This window comes from Periophthalmus magnuspinnatus, chromosome 19, assembly GCF_009829125.3.
Source record: "Periophthalmus magnuspinnatus isolate fPerMag1 chromosome 19, fPerMag1.2.pri, whole genome shotgun sequence".
NCBI lineage: Eukaryota > Metazoa > Chordata > Actinopteri > Gobiiformes > Gobiidae > Periophthalmus > Periophthalmus magnuspinnatus.
This window is the reverse complement of record NC_047144.1, coordinates 7,062,042-7,078,659: the sequence shown is the minus strand read 5'-3', so window position 1 is coordinate 7,078,659 and position 16,618 is coordinate 7,062,042. Positions and strand designations below refer to the sequence as shown.

General features: G+C 42.1%; 3 protein-coding genes across 3 annotated transcripts; 2 read left to right on the top strand and 1 right to left on the bottom strand.

Moving 5' to 3' along the window:
- Window positions 1-600: 600 nt before the first annotated feature.
- tbx6 (T-box transcription factor 6) lies at window positions 601-3,829 on the top strand. The gene is made up of 8 exons (XM_033984911.2): window positions 601-903; window positions 986-1,208; window positions 1,282-1,549; window positions 1,629-1,772; window positions 1,853-1,923; window positions 2,011-2,069; window positions 2,149-2,425; window positions 2,620-3,829. The coding sequence occupies exons 1-8, from the start codon at window positions 834-836 to the stop codon at window positions 3,758-3,760; spliced, it is 2,253 nt and encodes a 750-aa protein (XP_033840802.1). The 5' UTR covers window positions 601-833; the 3' UTR covers window positions 3,761-3,829.
- An 832-nt stretch (window positions 3,830-4,661) lies between these two features.
- Window positions 4,662-9,420, top strand: prodh2 (proline dehydrogenase 2). Its single transcript, XM_033984173.2, has 10 exons — window positions 4,662-4,932; window positions 7,089-7,279; window positions 7,537-7,663; window positions 7,875-7,946; window positions 8,023-8,103; window positions 8,179-8,322; window positions 8,409-8,575; window positions 8,645-8,755; window positions 9,077-9,165; window positions 9,242-9,420. The coding sequence occupies exons 1-10, from the start codon at window positions 4,702-4,704 to the stop codon at window positions 9,418-9,420; spliced, it is 1,392 nt and encodes a 463-aa protein (XP_033840064.1). The 5' UTR covers window positions 4,662-4,701.
- Window positions 9,421-9,644: 224 nt separating this feature from the next.
- Window positions 9,645-16,601, bottom strand: eif3c (eukaryotic translation initiation factor 3, subunit C). The gene is made up of 23 exons (XM_033984172.2): window positions 16,432-16,601; window positions 15,657-15,774; window positions 15,514-15,579; window positions 15,243-15,432; window positions 15,040-15,165; window positions 14,919-14,970; window positions 13,991-14,115; window positions 13,788-13,921; window positions 13,521-13,674; window positions 13,205-13,308; window positions 12,985-13,126; window positions 12,761-12,886; window positions 12,588-12,681; window positions 12,304-12,491; window positions 12,004-12,228; window positions 11,738-11,929; window positions 10,946-11,117; window positions 10,706-10,865; window positions 10,560-10,625; window positions 10,390-10,477; window positions 10,145-10,310; window positions 10,032-10,073; window positions 9,645-9,953 (listed from the first exon to the last, which is right to left on the bottom strand). Exons 2-23 carry the CDS (start codon window positions 15,752-15,754, stop codon window positions 9,874-9,876), a joined length of 2,790 nt encoding a protein of 929 aa, XP_033840063.1. The 5' UTR covers window positions 15,755-15,774; window positions 16,432-16,601; the 3' UTR covers window positions 9,645-9,873.
- Window positions 16,602-16,618: the final 17 nt, after the last annotated feature.

The window sequence follows — 16,618 nt, the reverse complement described above, 5'->3', positions numbered from 1 at the left end:
AGACAAATATCCAATCAGAAAGCAGAATGAGTTTCACTTAGTCAGTAATAGTGCAGCCTCAGCAACTCAGTGAGTGAATTCTGGTGGTTCTAAGCTGTTCATATCCAGAGAAAGAGGAAAACTATGTATCCTACAACCCAGGTTCAATTGTGATTGTTGTACCTTTTTTAAGAGGGCAGGCTACATACAATTCCTTTAAGGAAAGACATTCCCACTACATCAGAGGGATACAGCCTATTTACATTTTAAGCAATGCTGCAACAATAATATTCTGAATATTTTGTGCAATTGAATATTTAAGAACTCTTTTGATGGGGTCTTTTTCCATAGAATTTGAAAATTTTAGCGCAAACTCTGTGTCATTCAGGAGTGTTTCACAGTACAAGTTATCATTATATATCTTGAGAAGCTTGAGAAACAGATTTTGAGTGTTATGTATATGAAAAAAATCAACATAAAAAATACAAAATACAATATTGATTTTGTGGTGATAACATGATTAATCAGTAGTAAACAACTAAACTGTACTAATAGCAGTTGTTGTGTAGCAAATTATATCACAAGAGTTAGTTGTTTGTTAAGCATGTCCTGTGATAGAGGGTGGGATATACATTGGCAGACTTAGCAAATGAAGGTGTGAAAAAGGGACCATTTGGCCTCATGTGTGAAGCTACACACACCTATATAACAGAAGCCATCAGCACTGTGACCATTCAAAGCAACGGCAACTGAAGACATCTTAAGGACTAACCTCTGGTTTTACTTTGACAAAGGATTTTCTAGAAAAAGTGATGTACTTTTGCAGAACTTGAGGAAAAGAAGTCAAAGGGAAAATGCTGAGCATAGATATGTACCCCAGCTTGGGTCTGGGATCTCAAAGAATTGGGGAGTGCTTTTACAGAGGTGAGTTTCTGTGATTTCTGAATTTCATCCGATTGCTGATCTCTCAATTTGATCTTAACATTTGATATTCCATTTTTTCTAGAGCGGGACCCCGCTGCCCATATGCCCCTCTACCCTTCAACCTGCGATGTTGTGGCCAAGACCTTATCACAGAGACTACTGCCTCCTCCAACCGCCCCCAGTGATTCTGCCACCAGCCAACTCACCAAGGGCCAAGAGGAGATCAAAATGGAGCTGGAGAATGCCTCTTTATGGAAGCAGTTTAGCTCTGTGGGAACAGAAATGATCATCACCAAGAAGGGCAGGTAGATGCAATCAACCTGTGCACAATTTTGAAATGTTTGATTTTCCGCTTAACTTTGTACTCTATCTTTAAAGACGGATGTTTCCAGGGTTGAAGCTGAAACTGTTTGGCCTAAATCCATCACTCCGATACATCCTGCTCTTGGACATAGTTCCCATGGACAACTCAAGGTACCGATTCCAAGGCAGTGGATGGCAAGCAGTGGGTGGTGCTGAGCCCAGACTTCCCGACCGTGTATTCATTCACCCGGACTCGCCCGCCACTGGGGCTCACTGGCAAAGTCGCACCATTTCCTTCCACTATGCCAAGCTCACCAACAACACACTGGACTCACAGGGACATGTAAGTGGGCATAAAAACGTAACCAGCAATACCACTTAAATGTCTTGTCTTTACTGAAAAATAATTCTTATTTCTACAGATAATTCTCCACTCTCTTCATCGCTACCAGCCTAGAATCCATGTAGTTGAAGCGAGAGATATCATGAGATGGGGTGGCGGACAGCGAACCTTTGTGTTCCCTGAGACACAGTTTATCACAGTCACAGCCTACCAAAACAATAAGGTAAGAATAAAGACTTTTAAATTATTATTATTATTGAATATTATGATACAAAATCCATAAACTGACCAGTCAAATTTCAGATCACAGAGCTGAAGATCAACTCAAACCCATTTGCAAAAGGTTTTAGAGAAGACGGCATGAACAGCAAAAAGTAATTATCTTCAGTAGTTTATTGTTCCTAAATGTTACATTGTGTTGAAATATTTTAGTTAAATGTTTTTTTGTTTTTTTTTTTCAGACAAAGAGACGCAAGACAGAAGCGTAAATTAGACCAAATTACAGAAACTTTGGATATCGGTAAATAAACTACCTAAACTGCTATCCTGATCAAATGTTTCAAATATGCACATTCTCATAACATCTTTTCTTATTACAGTTAATTGCGATCCATGTGATTCAACAGAGGCTCTGTCCCAGCCCACAGTGACCTCCACTCAACCTCCGGGCCTGCAGACTCTGGACTTGTCCTGTCTACCTGCTCTGCCAGACCCCAGCTGTGGGTACAGGCCAGAGGAGACAGCTTACCAAGACACCCTTGTCCCAGAGCAGACCCTAGACCTGGGACAGGCTTTTATGACTGACATCAATATTCCACTGTCCAATGGAATGCAGGACCAAGGAGGAAGTGATGTGCCAAATGACCACATTGAAAAGTGAGTTTTTTCAATTGATTTAATACTACTACACTGTTTGTTCATTAATTACGTCAGTTAACATTTTGTGACTATATCATTGACAGACAATGGAGCTATGGATACAGTTTCTGTTTCACATTTTGGATTGTAAATAATGCAATAGTAATTTCCACTTTGGTGCATTTAAAGAATTTGGTTTTTTTTTTCCACAGTCCTGAAGATCAGCTTGGTGACCCAGCCTACACCTCCAGCTTCCCTCCCTCTCAGCCATCACAGTTTCCCCCTTCTGCCCTCCCTCCGCAGGCTTCCTCATACCCGCCCCTTTCCATCCCAGACTCTTCTGACCCCACCGGTAATGGCCCACCCTCCCTCTCTGCTCCTCCCCTTGACTACCCCACCATCTTGGCCTCCTCTCCCACTCTGTCCCCCTCCTCCACCACCACCCCGGCCCTGCAGCAGACCACCTTCACCTTCCCCACTCCACCCCACTCAAACTCCTCCTCCCCTCAACCTCTCATTGATACCCCTCCAACTAACTCCTACCACTGCAACCCTGACACGCCAGTCGACCCTTCTTACTCACTGTCTAACCCCACTTGTGATTCTGGCCTGCATGACCAAATGTCTGCTCACTCTATGCTCAATCAGCCAATAAATGAGCCTATGACTAATACTGCTGTGAATGTCCCTCCAGAATTCACATATCCAAATTTTCTTCCTACAAATCCACCCCCTATCCAAGCTCTCCCAAACCAACTTCCTACTCCCTCTTTGTCTGGTTGTCTTCCAACCTATGGTAATCCTACATCTTTCGCTTTCCCTCCACACATGCAAAATCTAGCATTCACTAATATGGCTACAAACCCATCCCACCCTGGTCACCCAGCCTTGCACCTTCCAAATCTGAGCCACCAACCACAAGCACCCTCTCTCGCCACTCCCTTTCCTCCAACCTCTTTCCCTCATTCGGCACCCACACTGTCCCATCCGCAATTTCAGTCCATGCCTGGTCCTTCCAACTCCCAGGCCCTACCAAATGCACCTGCCCCTCCCCCTACCACTACTTCCTACCCTCCAGTCGACCTAGGTGCGATCCCTCAGTTCAGCTCTGGTGCCCCCTATCGCCCAGATATAGTACGGCACCACCCATCTCTCCTGCCCCAGCTCGATCTTGCCACAACACCTGCAAACCCGGCTATGTATTCTTCCTTTCCCTCATACCCTTTGAGACTCCTACCATCCCAGGAGCCCCACACATCTCTACCCCTCCCCCTGAGGCACCTGTACAGGCAGCACCAGCACGGTCCCACCCAAGGGACCTACCTGGACATGGGAGCAAGAGCTGTATTTTAAAATCCATGTGCATTCTGATGTCTTTGATAGCGCTTTTTAGAAAATGTGTGTTGCCATCTCTAGTTTGAACTCAAGTGTGTTTTTTAACTTGCAAGCAGCTCTCATTTCTGATGTTTTGGTTACATTGTATATATTTGGTGATTTCTTTTTTTCAAATATTCATTACATTTGAAAAATAAAAACGTCTCAGGTTCAAGCTTTTTAATTAATGAGATTAATTAGAAACTCTATTTTTCATAATTGTATCTTACAATTAAATATTTGAATAAAAAGGTATACTTAAAGGTGCACTATGTAACCTCTCTGGTGAGGGGTCCAGCACCATGAAGATGAAACATGTATTTTTACTGTGAGCAGGGTCGCCTCTTCACAGATCTGACCTGTAACTTTGCCTGGCCTTGTCCTGCTTGTCTCCTTGGAGATGGACAAGTTTAACACCATACTATGGAACATTCTGGTCAAAACAATAAAATCTCCATGAGACAATGAGTTGGGGACCTGTCACCATAAGTTTTATTTTTTTTTCACATAAGTCAGAATGTGGGAGAGGACATTGTATTTCATGGATAACTGCAGCTTGGGCTATTTGATGATTATAATTTCCTTCGCTCTTTTCAAGTACTAACCAGAATTAAAAGTAAACAGTGTACTCATGTGGTAAAGCTGGGGAGCTGGTTTTTGTTGAGTATATTATGGGCCAGACAAAGGACCACATGAGTTGATGGCAAAACGAATGAAGAATGCATTAGATGCTAAGGTTCAACTGTGTTTGTTCAAAATTTAAACCAGTCATTTATTAACTAGAAGACAGACAGATGTATTTGGCTGACCTGGATTTTGGGTCAATAGTCCCACACTTCAACACCTGTGGCGTTACAATACCCAGGGATCTCCAGTCAAACTTTTATGATAAAATCCAAGAAGATCAATACATTCTCACCATGCTGGGCTCTCGTGTGCACCTCTCCTTGCCTCTTCTCTCAGTTCTCAGGCAGATGGGTACAACCGCAGCCAGGACTGTGACTGCAGCCAGAGAACCAGAGCTACTGTCGGCCACTCTAGCATTTGAAGACCCCAAAGCCTTTCAGGTGAAGACCATGGGAGAGCTATTGCGTGCATTGGGGGTCTTTCGTCTCTGCTCCTTCCCTTTGCTGGTTAACAACTGTGGCACGGTAAGAAAACAGAGCAATGATGATATGTAACAGTGCAAAAATGTATATGCTTATTTATTGGATTTATGAATGCATCAATAGTTTTGATTTTGTATTTATTTCCTCATTTGTTCAAGAATATTTAATTATCAACTATTTTCGGTTATAGCAATACTGAATCTGCTAGTAGAGTTAATATTTATTTAATTTCAGTGTCATAGCTCATTGTACATGGGAGATATTCCATCTATCCATTTTCTTCCGCTTAGCTGGTCCCAGGTCGTGGGGGCAGCAATCTAAGCAGGGACTCACAGACTTCCCTCACCTCAGCCATGTCCTCCAGCTCCTCCGGTGGGACCCCAAGGTGTTCCCAGGCCAGCTGAGAGACACAGTCCCTCCAGCATGTCCTGGGTCTTTCCCAGGGCCTCCTTCCAGTGGGACATGCCCGTAATACTTCCCTATGTACTCTGTACTCTGAGCTCCTACCGTATGACCGAGCTCCTCACCCTATCTGTAAGAGAGCGTCCAGCTACCCTGCAGAGGAAACCCATTTCAGCCGCTTGTATCCGCAATCTTGTTCTTTCGGTCATTACCCAAAGCTCATGACCATAGATGAGGGTAGGAACATAGATTGACAGGTAAATTGAAAGCTTTGTCTTTTGGCTCAGCTCTTTCTTCTACCACATCACTGCAGACACTGCACCGATCCGCCTGTCAATCTCACGCTCCATCCTTCCCTCACTCGTAAACAAGACCCCGAGATACTTGAACTCCTTCACTTGAGGCAAGAACTCACCACCCACCCGAAGAGGGCAAACCACCTTTTTCCGGTCGAGAACTATGGTCTAAGATTTGGAGGAGCTGATTCTCATCCCTCACACTCCCTCACACATTCTCATCCCTCCCTCACACTCAGCTGCAAACCGCCCCAGTGCCTGCTGCAGGTCCTGGCTCGATGAAGCCATCAGGACAACATCATCTGCAAACAGCAGAGATGAAATCCTGTGGTTCCCGAACCAGGACCCCTCCGGCCCCTGGCTGTGCCTAGAAATTCTGTCCATAAATATAATGAACAGAACCGGTAACAAAGGGCACCCCTGACGGTGTCCAACATAAACCAGAAACAGGTCTGACTTACTGTCGGCAATGCGAACACAGCTCCTGAACCAGTCATACAGGGACCAGACAGCCCTTAGCAAAGGGCCTGGAACCCCATACTCCTTGAGCACCTCCCAAAGGATACCACGAGGGACACGGTCGCATGCCTTCTCCAGATCCACAAAGCATGTGGACTGGTTGAGGAAACTCCCATGAACCCTCGAGGTCCTGATGGAGCTGAAATACAAGCTGGTCCAGTGTTCCGCAACCGGGATGAAAATGGCACTGCTCCTCCTGGATCCGAGGTTCAACTCTCGGTTGGATGCTCCTCTCCAGTACCCTGGAATAGACCTTCCGGGAAGGCTGAGGAGTATGATTCCTCTGTAATTTGAGCACACCCTCCAGTTCCCCTTCTTATACAGAGGGACCAGTCCAGAGGAACTGTCCCCTATTGTAGAGACAAGTTAGCCAAGACAGCCCCACAACATCTAGAGACTTAAAGTATTCAGGAAGGATCTCGTTCACCCCCAGAGCCACTGAGGAGCTTGTCAACCACCTTGGTGACTTCAGTCAGGGTGATGGAGTGCGCCTCCGGGTTCCCAGTCTCTGCTTCCTCCTCGGAAGATGTGATGGTGGGACGGAGGAGAACCTCTAAGTATTTCTTCCACCGTATAAAACAACATACCCAGTCGAGGTCTCCATGTCCAGAGATCCGGTTGTTGAGGCCCCCGCCTGTGACTGCCGCCCAGATCTCTCTGCACCGGCCCCTCACAGATCCTCCTGCAGGTGGTGGGTCCACGGGAGGACGGCCCCACGTCGTTCATTCAGGCTGAGCCCTACCAGGCCCCGTGGAGAAAGGCCCGGCCATCAGAGGGGCACCCCTCCACCACGTTAAGGTGGCGGTTCTAACCCGGTATAGTATATATATAAACTTTTTGGTGAAATCACTGACCTGGCCAAAGTGACCCAAAAACAAGGTAAATGTTTTCATACAAGAAATTGTATGTATATAAGACTTATAAAACTTTCTACACAAGATGATGTATGATTCCACTCCCTGGTTCTTTGTGCTGTTTTAGTTGATGTCCATTGCTCGGAGACTCTTGGGAAAGAGGGGCTTTTCCCTATTTGTCCGCCCCACAGTGTATGCACAGTTTGTCGCCGGAGAGAATGAGACGGAGATATTCCACTCCATGCAGAAGATGAGTTTGTTGGGATTGAGGCCGATGCTGGCAGTTCCCATCGAGGAAGATCTGGGAGAAAGCACTGGGTCAGTAGTCTCTATTAGAGATACCATTATTATTTACAATGGCCTCCACCTACTATACTGGCAGCTTATGAAAGTAAAATATTTTTGCTTGTATTTCAGCTATAGGATTTTCCAATACCAGGAAAGTAATAAATAATATAATAATATATTAGAAAATGCAAAAGATACATTGTAATAATGGTGTCTATATTAGAGGTGGCAGTATGACATAAGATTGAGTTATGTAATAGCATTTGTAATAAATGCTGAATTAACAGGGAGAAGCGATACGAGAACAACATGGAGGCCATGCTGGAGTGTGTCCACATTTCCCACAGTAACGCATGGAGCAAAGACCCCATGATGCAGCTGAAGGTTACCGCTCTACTCAGTCCAGAGTTGTGTGTAAGGCAACAATCAATCTATCAATATTTATGTATTTCAATAGTACTGTCTAAGCTCCAATTACAGTTATAATTTTGTATATGTTAAGTACCAAGACTGAATGTTTGTCCAGCTATCTTTTGGGGGCAAAGATAAGCAGCTGTAAAAATAAGGTACAATTCCCATCAAATCAGTTACAGTAATCATATCAACAACTTTGTGTTATATCAAGGTGAAGCTCACTACCCTTATGGCACAAAAACCCTATGACCTCAATGAGCTGATCAGAGCCATGGATGGAGAGGTAATTTTGACTGTCTGTTATTAATTTGAACTTAGTTTATCTAGTTTATCAACCTATTTTCCATAAAACATTTCAGCCAATCAGTTTCCATGGTCTAGATGAAAAGGAGAATGCACATTTACTTTGTGGACTGAGGCGACTCAACAAAATTGCAGAGGTAAATTAAGACTTAATAAAATATGCCAAGGATATGGGCGTTTTTGGATGACACGTACATACATTTATACTGTAGGCCAGTGTTAACAAAGTCAGAGTGTTGGTTGATGCAGAGTACACCTACATGAACCCGGCCCTTTCTCTGGTTACCATGGCGATGATGAAAAAGTTTAACAAAAATGATGCCTGGATTTGGAACACATACCAATGTTATCTAAAGGTAATGCAAGTAAATTTTGAGCATATTTAAAATAATAGTTGGTTTAATTTAATAATATGGTTGATAAAATGTTTCCTTTATATCAGGAGTCCAAGTCCCTGATCCTAGAAGCCATCAGTCTTTCAAAAAAAGAAGGGTTCTGTCTGGGGGTCAAACTGGTGAGAGGAGCCTATATGGATAAAGAGAGGAAACTGGCACAGAAGGAGGGTAGACACGACCCTATTCATAACTCCTGGGAAGATACCAATGACAGGTAAAGGCTGTCAAATGTAAGATTTTCACCCACAAAAGCTTTTCGAACTAAAATTTGATTTGTGTGCAGTTATAATGGCTCACTTAATGCCATGCTGGAGGTCATCTCAGAACAACCTGAACGCTACAAAATCATTGTGGCCACACACAATGAGGCGTCAGTCAGAGTGGCTGCACAAAGGTTAGACCACTTCGATTAAACTTTGCTTTTTTCTGCGTGGGGAAAGGAGAGAAAAAACATTTCAGTCAAAATAAGTTAATTATTTGAGGTGTGCCCTGTGCACTGATTTGTATTGAAAATGATTACATTTTACCTCATTTATCCATGTTTGGATAGAGAGGATGGGCATAAATTGCATTGCAACTGGATTTGGACTGCAGATATAAACTAGCTGTTTAACTATAATCTGGTGTGGACCATCTGTTTTAATGAGCTTAATGTCATGTCTGTACAGAAAGACTAAACTATTTAAAATCTATGTATTTTGTATTGTACTTTCAGGATGGTGGAGCTGGGCATACGCAAAGATGGTGGCTCAGTTTGTTTTGGTCAGCTGCTAGGCATGTGTGACCATGTCTCCCTCACCCTGGGTGAGCTCATTGCTGTTATTGCTGTTTGACAAATAAGAGGTGATTGCGTGCTTAAATGGTCCCCCTTACATTGCAGCTAAAGAAGGTTATGTCATTTACAAGTCTGTACCATATGGCTCAGTGGATGACACCCTCCCGTACCTGGTGCGCCGGGCTCAGGAGAACTGTACGGTGCTGCAGGGAATCCGCAAAGAGAGAGACCTCCTGAGACAGGAGCTGCACAGACGACTGAAGCACAAAATGGGCACTGCATAAGCCACAGAAACATTACAATCTCTTATGAAATCAATGATTTACTTTCTACTTCACATTTTTTTCAGAGCCTCTTGCTGTGCCTTTATTGTAATAAGTAAGCTAATCTTAAATTGTTCTAAGATACTTTACTTGAGTAAATATGCTGCTCATAAATATACTTTTACTAGAGGAGGCGACAACGTCGTTCCAAAAAAATCCCCCAAAAAACAAGAGACTCCAAACTTAAGTTGTAAATTGTTTATTTGTTTTTGTGAAATTATTCTTATTAACTTACTGACAGTTGCAAGTAACCCACTCCCACTCAGCAAGGGTCCTTTTTCAACTTTAAAAGCACTTCAATTCAAATACACTTCATTTTAGTCACCCAATTGTGTTTCAGGTTACAAAATGCTCTGAAGTGCATAACATAGAAGGTTTATGTAGGAATGAACAGCAATGAAATCCAATCAAAGCTCAATAATTGCTCTGGTTTTGGTTTCTGTAGCCGCCTCTCTGATACCCGCCCTGTTTCTGCTGATAAGATCCTTTTTGATCTGTAAAACAACATTATGATCCAAATTATGAAAGCAAGGTAATAAAATATCAAAATAAATAAATTTATGCTTTGTTACCTCTCTGATACCCTTGTTTCTGTTGGTAGCCTCCTTTTTGATCTGTAAGACAAAATAATTTCTTTAACAATACATTACAAAGACAAAAAAAAAAAAAGGCAAACTGAACATACCTCTATTGAAGTAGCCTCCATATACGCCTTGTTTCAGGTCGAACACACGCTCGTTGTTTTCCACAAGGCTGCCCAGTTTTTCGGCAAGCTGTAGCGCCATGTTCTGCAGAGACGTGGGCTCTGTACGGTGCATCACCACTGTCTGAGTGGGCTGGTCCAGAGATGCCTGAGAGTACATAAATGTGCATTTAGCTACACAAAAAAATTACTTTGTATACGGGATAAAGTTAAAAACTCAGATTCACCATCAACTCTTCATTGATGATCATTTTACTGATGATGCTGTGTACTGTGGAGATCTCCAGCTCAAACATGTCCGACAGTGTCTCCATGCTGCAGCACAATCACAGTTAAAAACATCACCATTCTTTCTAAATAATCAAACCACAATCTCTGAACACAGTTAACAGCCTACCTGATGGAGTCATACACGCTGCTGTATGTGAATAGGTAGGTCCTCAATGACTCCTCCTGGATTTTTCTACAACACAAATCATCAACAAAAATGTACATCACAATTCAAACTACCACAGCAAATTAAAGCTTACAGTAAATACTGACCTAACAAGCATCTCTCGGACTCTCTGTGTCTCGGGAAACAGGTCCCACACCTTGCTATTCATCTTCTCATTGATAATAAAGGAGTGACAGGTTCTCCAGTCTCCCATCTTCATGGCTTTACTGGCAGCCACCACATGCTCCCTCATGCTCTCTGGGGGTCCTAAAAATATGAACCGAAAACTTATCAGTTTCATACATATTCCTTTAGAAAACAGTAGACTGTAGTGGAGAGTGGTGTACCAAGAAGGGGCTGTCTCTCTCCCACTCTGAGCTGGTGGTGAAACTGCTTGCTGATCATTCTTCTGCGGGCGTCAAACTCATGTGCGGCCATGTAGGGGATCTCCAAGAGCATAGCAGACACTAGGTACACACACTCCAACAGCTCCAAGTTAATGTGCATGTGGAAGGGCACCTGAAGAAGAAGTTGGCAGTTATCCTATGAGCACTTTGCCTGGCGAGCCAGAATCTAACATATTTGTCAAGTTTTGTCAAAGTGTGTGGATAGAACTGTATCAAGTCTTCCCAATTTCTATTGGGTGTGATTAACAGTTGGATTATCCAATCAGAAAGAAGTATAGAAAAAATAATGCAGAGGACTAAGAAAGAGTGTGGATTTCTGCAGAATGAGCAAGCAAGGCACTAAACTTATTTATCTGAGGTAAAGTAGGTTGTAGATTTTGTACTGAATGCAACAAGAATTCGAGTGATGTCTTCCACATTTGAGAGACAAGACACAAGTTAATGGTTCTTGGTTAGGATTCAGATTCCAAATCCTTCTGTATTCAAACAGAATGTAGAGGGGACTAACTTTTAAAAACATATTTAGTTGACAATAAGTGTAATTTATTTCTCCATTGATATTTTTCATGAAAATAAAATGCATAGAAACAAAATCTAAATCAGAACTACTATGAAATGAGATTAATATTCTGAAGTCAATCCCTTTGAACTCACGTAGGCATTCTTTTTTTATATATTGCAAAAAAAACAAAACAAAAACAAACAACGAGAAAAGAGAAATAAAAGTCTTACTTGTCTTCTCTTTTCAATTTTCTCCTGCTCAGCATTCCTCTCCTGCATGTTCCTCATAAGCAGTCCCTGACCCAGAAGTTCTTTGGCACGGCCCGATGACTGGATGTCCAGCAAAGCATTGTGAGCATCTTTAATCATGCCTTGACGGAAAGCGCAGATTCCCAGTTGGACCATAGTTCTGTTGTAGAGGATCTAGAAAGAAGGCCATTATATCACTTACATATTAAATTATAATATTTGATTGATTTGAGTTGATAGATCCCTACCTGCACAGGGGGGTCTGCATGCTGGATGTTGTCCTGCAGGTGGCTCATGAGCATCAGGTCTCGTGCCTGGTACCACCGGGAGTGCAGCGCATGGTGGTAGATGTGACACAATATGGCACATGTACGGATACGGTCAGTGCGATCCTTTGCGTAAATGAATTTGCAGAGTCGGTCCATGATCACAGCACTATCCTCGCCTTCGCTCTCCTCCTGATCCTGTTCAGACTAAAATTCACACAAAATAACATTGTCAGAAACATTCAGTCAACACAAGTAATTAAATTATGTTCAGTTGCTAACCTTGGTCTCTCCCTGGAGGCCAAGGCTGCGTCTGTGAGCCTTGTAGTCAAACTTGTAGTACGTGTGCATTATTCTCCGCAGATACACGCGGCAAATCTCCTCAGTGCTCCCCTTGTTTTCCAAGTATGTGAGCAAGCGGTCAATGATGCCACAGACCCGACCCTCATCCTTCAGATTATCCACATACTCTATTGGAATGATACATAAAAATATTCACTTTAGTCAATAGCGATAAAAAGACGGCAGTGTCTGCACAACAAGGAGCAGAAAACATAATTTCAAACCTTGGGAGTGTGGGTCTGTGTTCTGCATGATTTTAGTAAACTCTTCATCCATTCTTTCCACAAGAGTTAAGATGCAGCCTCTCACCCTGAAAGGCTGTTAGGTTCAATTGTTATTTATATGTGAACTGTTGGTAGTTCTAAAACTAGAACAGACTCCCTGATAAATGTATTACCTGGTCTGAGATGGCCAGGTTCTCACTGTCCTCTGCTATATTCTCTCCAATGAAGATGTTGTTATTTTCAAACAGAATGTCCAGGAGCTCATCGATGCACTCCAAGCACTTCTTCCACATGTCAGGCTAAAATACAAAAAGTGTTTCCAAATATTGCTTCATTAATGGCAATCCTGTAATTTTGCCAAATCATTTGAAAAAGTCTATATTTGTGTAATACTAACCTTCATGAAGGCTGCTAAATTGGGATTATAGTCATACAGAGAAGCAATGATGTTGAACTTGATTTTAACCAGGATTCCCTGACCCAAGTTATTCTCTGCTGCAATGCCTGCCAGAGCATGAAGTAATTCAATTTGAGCAGCCCTGTTGAAAACAGTATTATTAGTACATTTTTAATCTTTCATACACACATATGAACACATGTTAATGCCACCTTGTTACCTGTCTGTGCCCTTTTTGCCTCTTGCCTGCAGAATCTCATTCAGTTTCTTAACCACAACAGCTGTGTTGATTTCAGTTCCCTTTGCAAACATTTTAGGCTTTTCCTGAAAATAAAAGGCATCCCAAATCATTAAAATGGCTATCCAAGTAAATTACAATGGTGAGTAATATTTCATGATAAATTATGTATTTTTCATCGTCACATGTTTTAACATTAAATGTGTTATTTTATATAACATGTGAATACATGACAGGCTATTACATTTATCATATTTCTTTATAAGCCTACATCAAAAGAATGACAGTTCAGCCTCACCTTGACGAGAGGGACACCACCCTTTACTTTCTCCCAGCCTCCTTCGACCTCCTCTCCTTCCCCCTCCTCAGGCTCCTCCTCAATGCGGTCTTTCTTCTTAATCTTCTTCTTTTTTCCAAGCTTCTTTTCTGCACCCTTTTCACTCTCCTGAGTCCTATTGGCCAAGAATTTAACAAATTAAAAATGGTTTTGGTTAAATTCTTTCTCAAGATCATCTTTCAAAACTCAAAATCTAAATGATACAAATACAATAACTAATGCTATTACTTTTTGAGGAAGACAACAGCTAATGAAGAGCTCTTTCCCTCCCCTTCCTCTGAGCTCTCACTGCCACTGCCGACAGAGTCCGAACCCCAGTCTTCATCATCCTCATCATCTTCATCACTGGACGAAGACTCATCCTATTGAAATTGAAAAATAATTTGACCTCCAGAATTACTGTTTAGTCCAACTGTTCAACTGTATATTACCCCTGATCCTTTTGCCCCTTTGAGGAACTTGCTGGCATCTGGAATTCCCTCAGTCTTTTTCTTTAAGAAGCTCTGTGCGGTGAGTCTTTCCTTGGGTTCATCTGATTCGCTTCCAGAAGAGTCACCTGCAAGATTTAAGATGTGGATTTGTTTTTTTGCCGTTTTGAATTTATTACTATAGCATTGTTTCCACTGGTTCGGTGCGGGCTACAAGTATCTCCGCTGTCTAAAGTGAACTGTACTGCTCCTTTTAAGGAGTCCAAAGTGGACCCTGGAGGGGCAGGAACAGTACAACTCCAGGCGCGGTTAATGACCAAATGAGATGATGGGACCAGAGAAAGCAGCGCCAGGCGAAAACAAAAGAGCAAAACGCAGAAAACCATAAAGTGATAATTTCTCACCTCCGTATTTCAAGTTATGGCAACTTAAATGTTGAGCCAAAATGCTTCACAAAACAAAGCTTGGATGAATACAACAGTTGTTTCCGCTTTATCAATGAACGCCAAAAAAAAAAGTGCATTGATAAAAATGCATTAAAAAATATATATATTTCCAGTGTGTAATGTATCCAACACGAGCCAAACCCAATGAATTACATAAATGTACCCAATGAAATAAATGCAGAAAGAGCTGATAACAAACCAGAGGTAGTTTTATGCTTTAGCCGCGTCTCACAGCGCCACAAACTTGGAATTTCTAAACGTCTTTTTGTGAACTATTGAAATTGGCCTTATAGTTACAAGAATAATTCAGCCGTTTAGGAGACGTCAATATATCATGGAGCAGAGCCCTGCCCCTGGTCCCAGAGCTGTGCCCTAAACATGAAAACACAACTCGACTGGAGGAACCCGCACCAAACAGAACCGCTCCAAGGTGACCCTGAGCGAACTGTGGAAGTAGTAAAGAGGCTTATGTGTTGTAATTTTACCAGAGTCAGCAGCTTCCTTTTCCTCCTCTTCATCAGCAGATTCTTGAGGGTTCTAAAACAATGTGCAAAATATTTGAACATAGTCTAAAGAATAGAAAAAAGGAAAGGAAACATAAGCTACCTCTTTATAAGAAACAATTTCTGTTTCATAGTCCCGGTTGTATTTGCGAATCTTTTGACGCAGTGTACTCAAGGCCTTTGCATTATTTTTGTTCATTTTCTTCTTGCCTTCTTTGTCTTCCCAAAGCTTAAGCAAAATGTAAAATGTTCTATCAGTATTTTAGCATAAACTCAATACTAATTAACATTTAGGGAAATGTGAACCTGATTGAGGTAATCCTCTAGATCTGCCAGGAGGCGGATGTAGAAAGATGGAACTCCCTCTTTGTCCACAATATTCTTGCTTTTTGTGAACGCTCGACATAACTGCTCGAATTCCTCCAGACATTTGGACATGTCACGAATCTTCATGGCATTGCGAATTGTCTTGATGAGATTTGTCAACTCCTCAAATCTAGGATTTGAATAAATATGCATGAGAACATACCGAGTACTGGAAATATCTTACGTATGTTAAAATTTTAATATAGCAAACCTTTTATCTTTTGCACTGCGCACAACCCTTTTGGTGTCCTCCTCATCATCACTAAGCAGCAAAGCCCTATCAACAAACAAAATGAAAGTGTTTACAAAAACATAGTAACAGGTTGATGTATGACATAAATATAATGAACTGACGGCTTGAAGGTGGTTCCAGGGGCCTTGGGCGCGATTTCATCCGCAGACGAGGACTCCTCTGACTCACTGTCAGAGCCGGTGGCAAAGAAACGCGACATTTCTGAAGATGGGTCTTAGTCTGTAAAAACAGAAAATTAGAAGAAATTAAGTTATTATTAATTTTATTTTAATTTACATGAACTCCATTAAGCTCTGCAATAACTACATTTATTTATAGTAATAGAAAATCATAGCAGCTGATTATGCTGCAGTTTGTATCCATCTGTACAGCGTTACTATACAGTACTGTTGTAAAGATGCAAAGTCTTAGCTGCTTATAACTACCTCTGAAAAACATCTTCTGATAACTGGGTTTTATATTCAACATACATCCTATGCTCAAGCAACTTAGCAACAGATAACCCAGACAAATCAGACTGACCTCATAAAAGAGGTCAAATTGGAATCGATAATATTTAATAAGAAATCCCCAAATGGCATGTATTGGCAGGTTGAATTGGGCTGATCCAGCCCCTTATCCACTGATGGACGTGCTACAGAACAGTAAGTGAAGTCGACTACACTGTGAGTGCAGTACAACCCCACCAGCTCGAATGTATGTCCGAATAAACTTTACTAAATTGGTTTAAAGCAAATGACATCAATATGGCGCTATGGAGAAGCTAACTTTAGCCATAAGCTAACGCACCAGTCCGCATGTTTAATCCGCAAAAATAGCGGCACATAAAACAGTCTTCTTCCCGAATGAAGGATGAACCTTGCGTAATAAACTTACCTAAGTTTTAGCGAAATGACTCCTGCTGAGTTTATGGTGCTTTACAGTGATATATAAATCCAGATTTGCAGTTAAAAGGCGTGCTACAGCCTTGCCGGGCGCTTGCGTTAGGTAAAGGAAGTGCGTAACAAACAGGCCAGGCTGAACATGAGACTCGTGACAGCGCCCCCTAGTGCTCAAGTGTTCA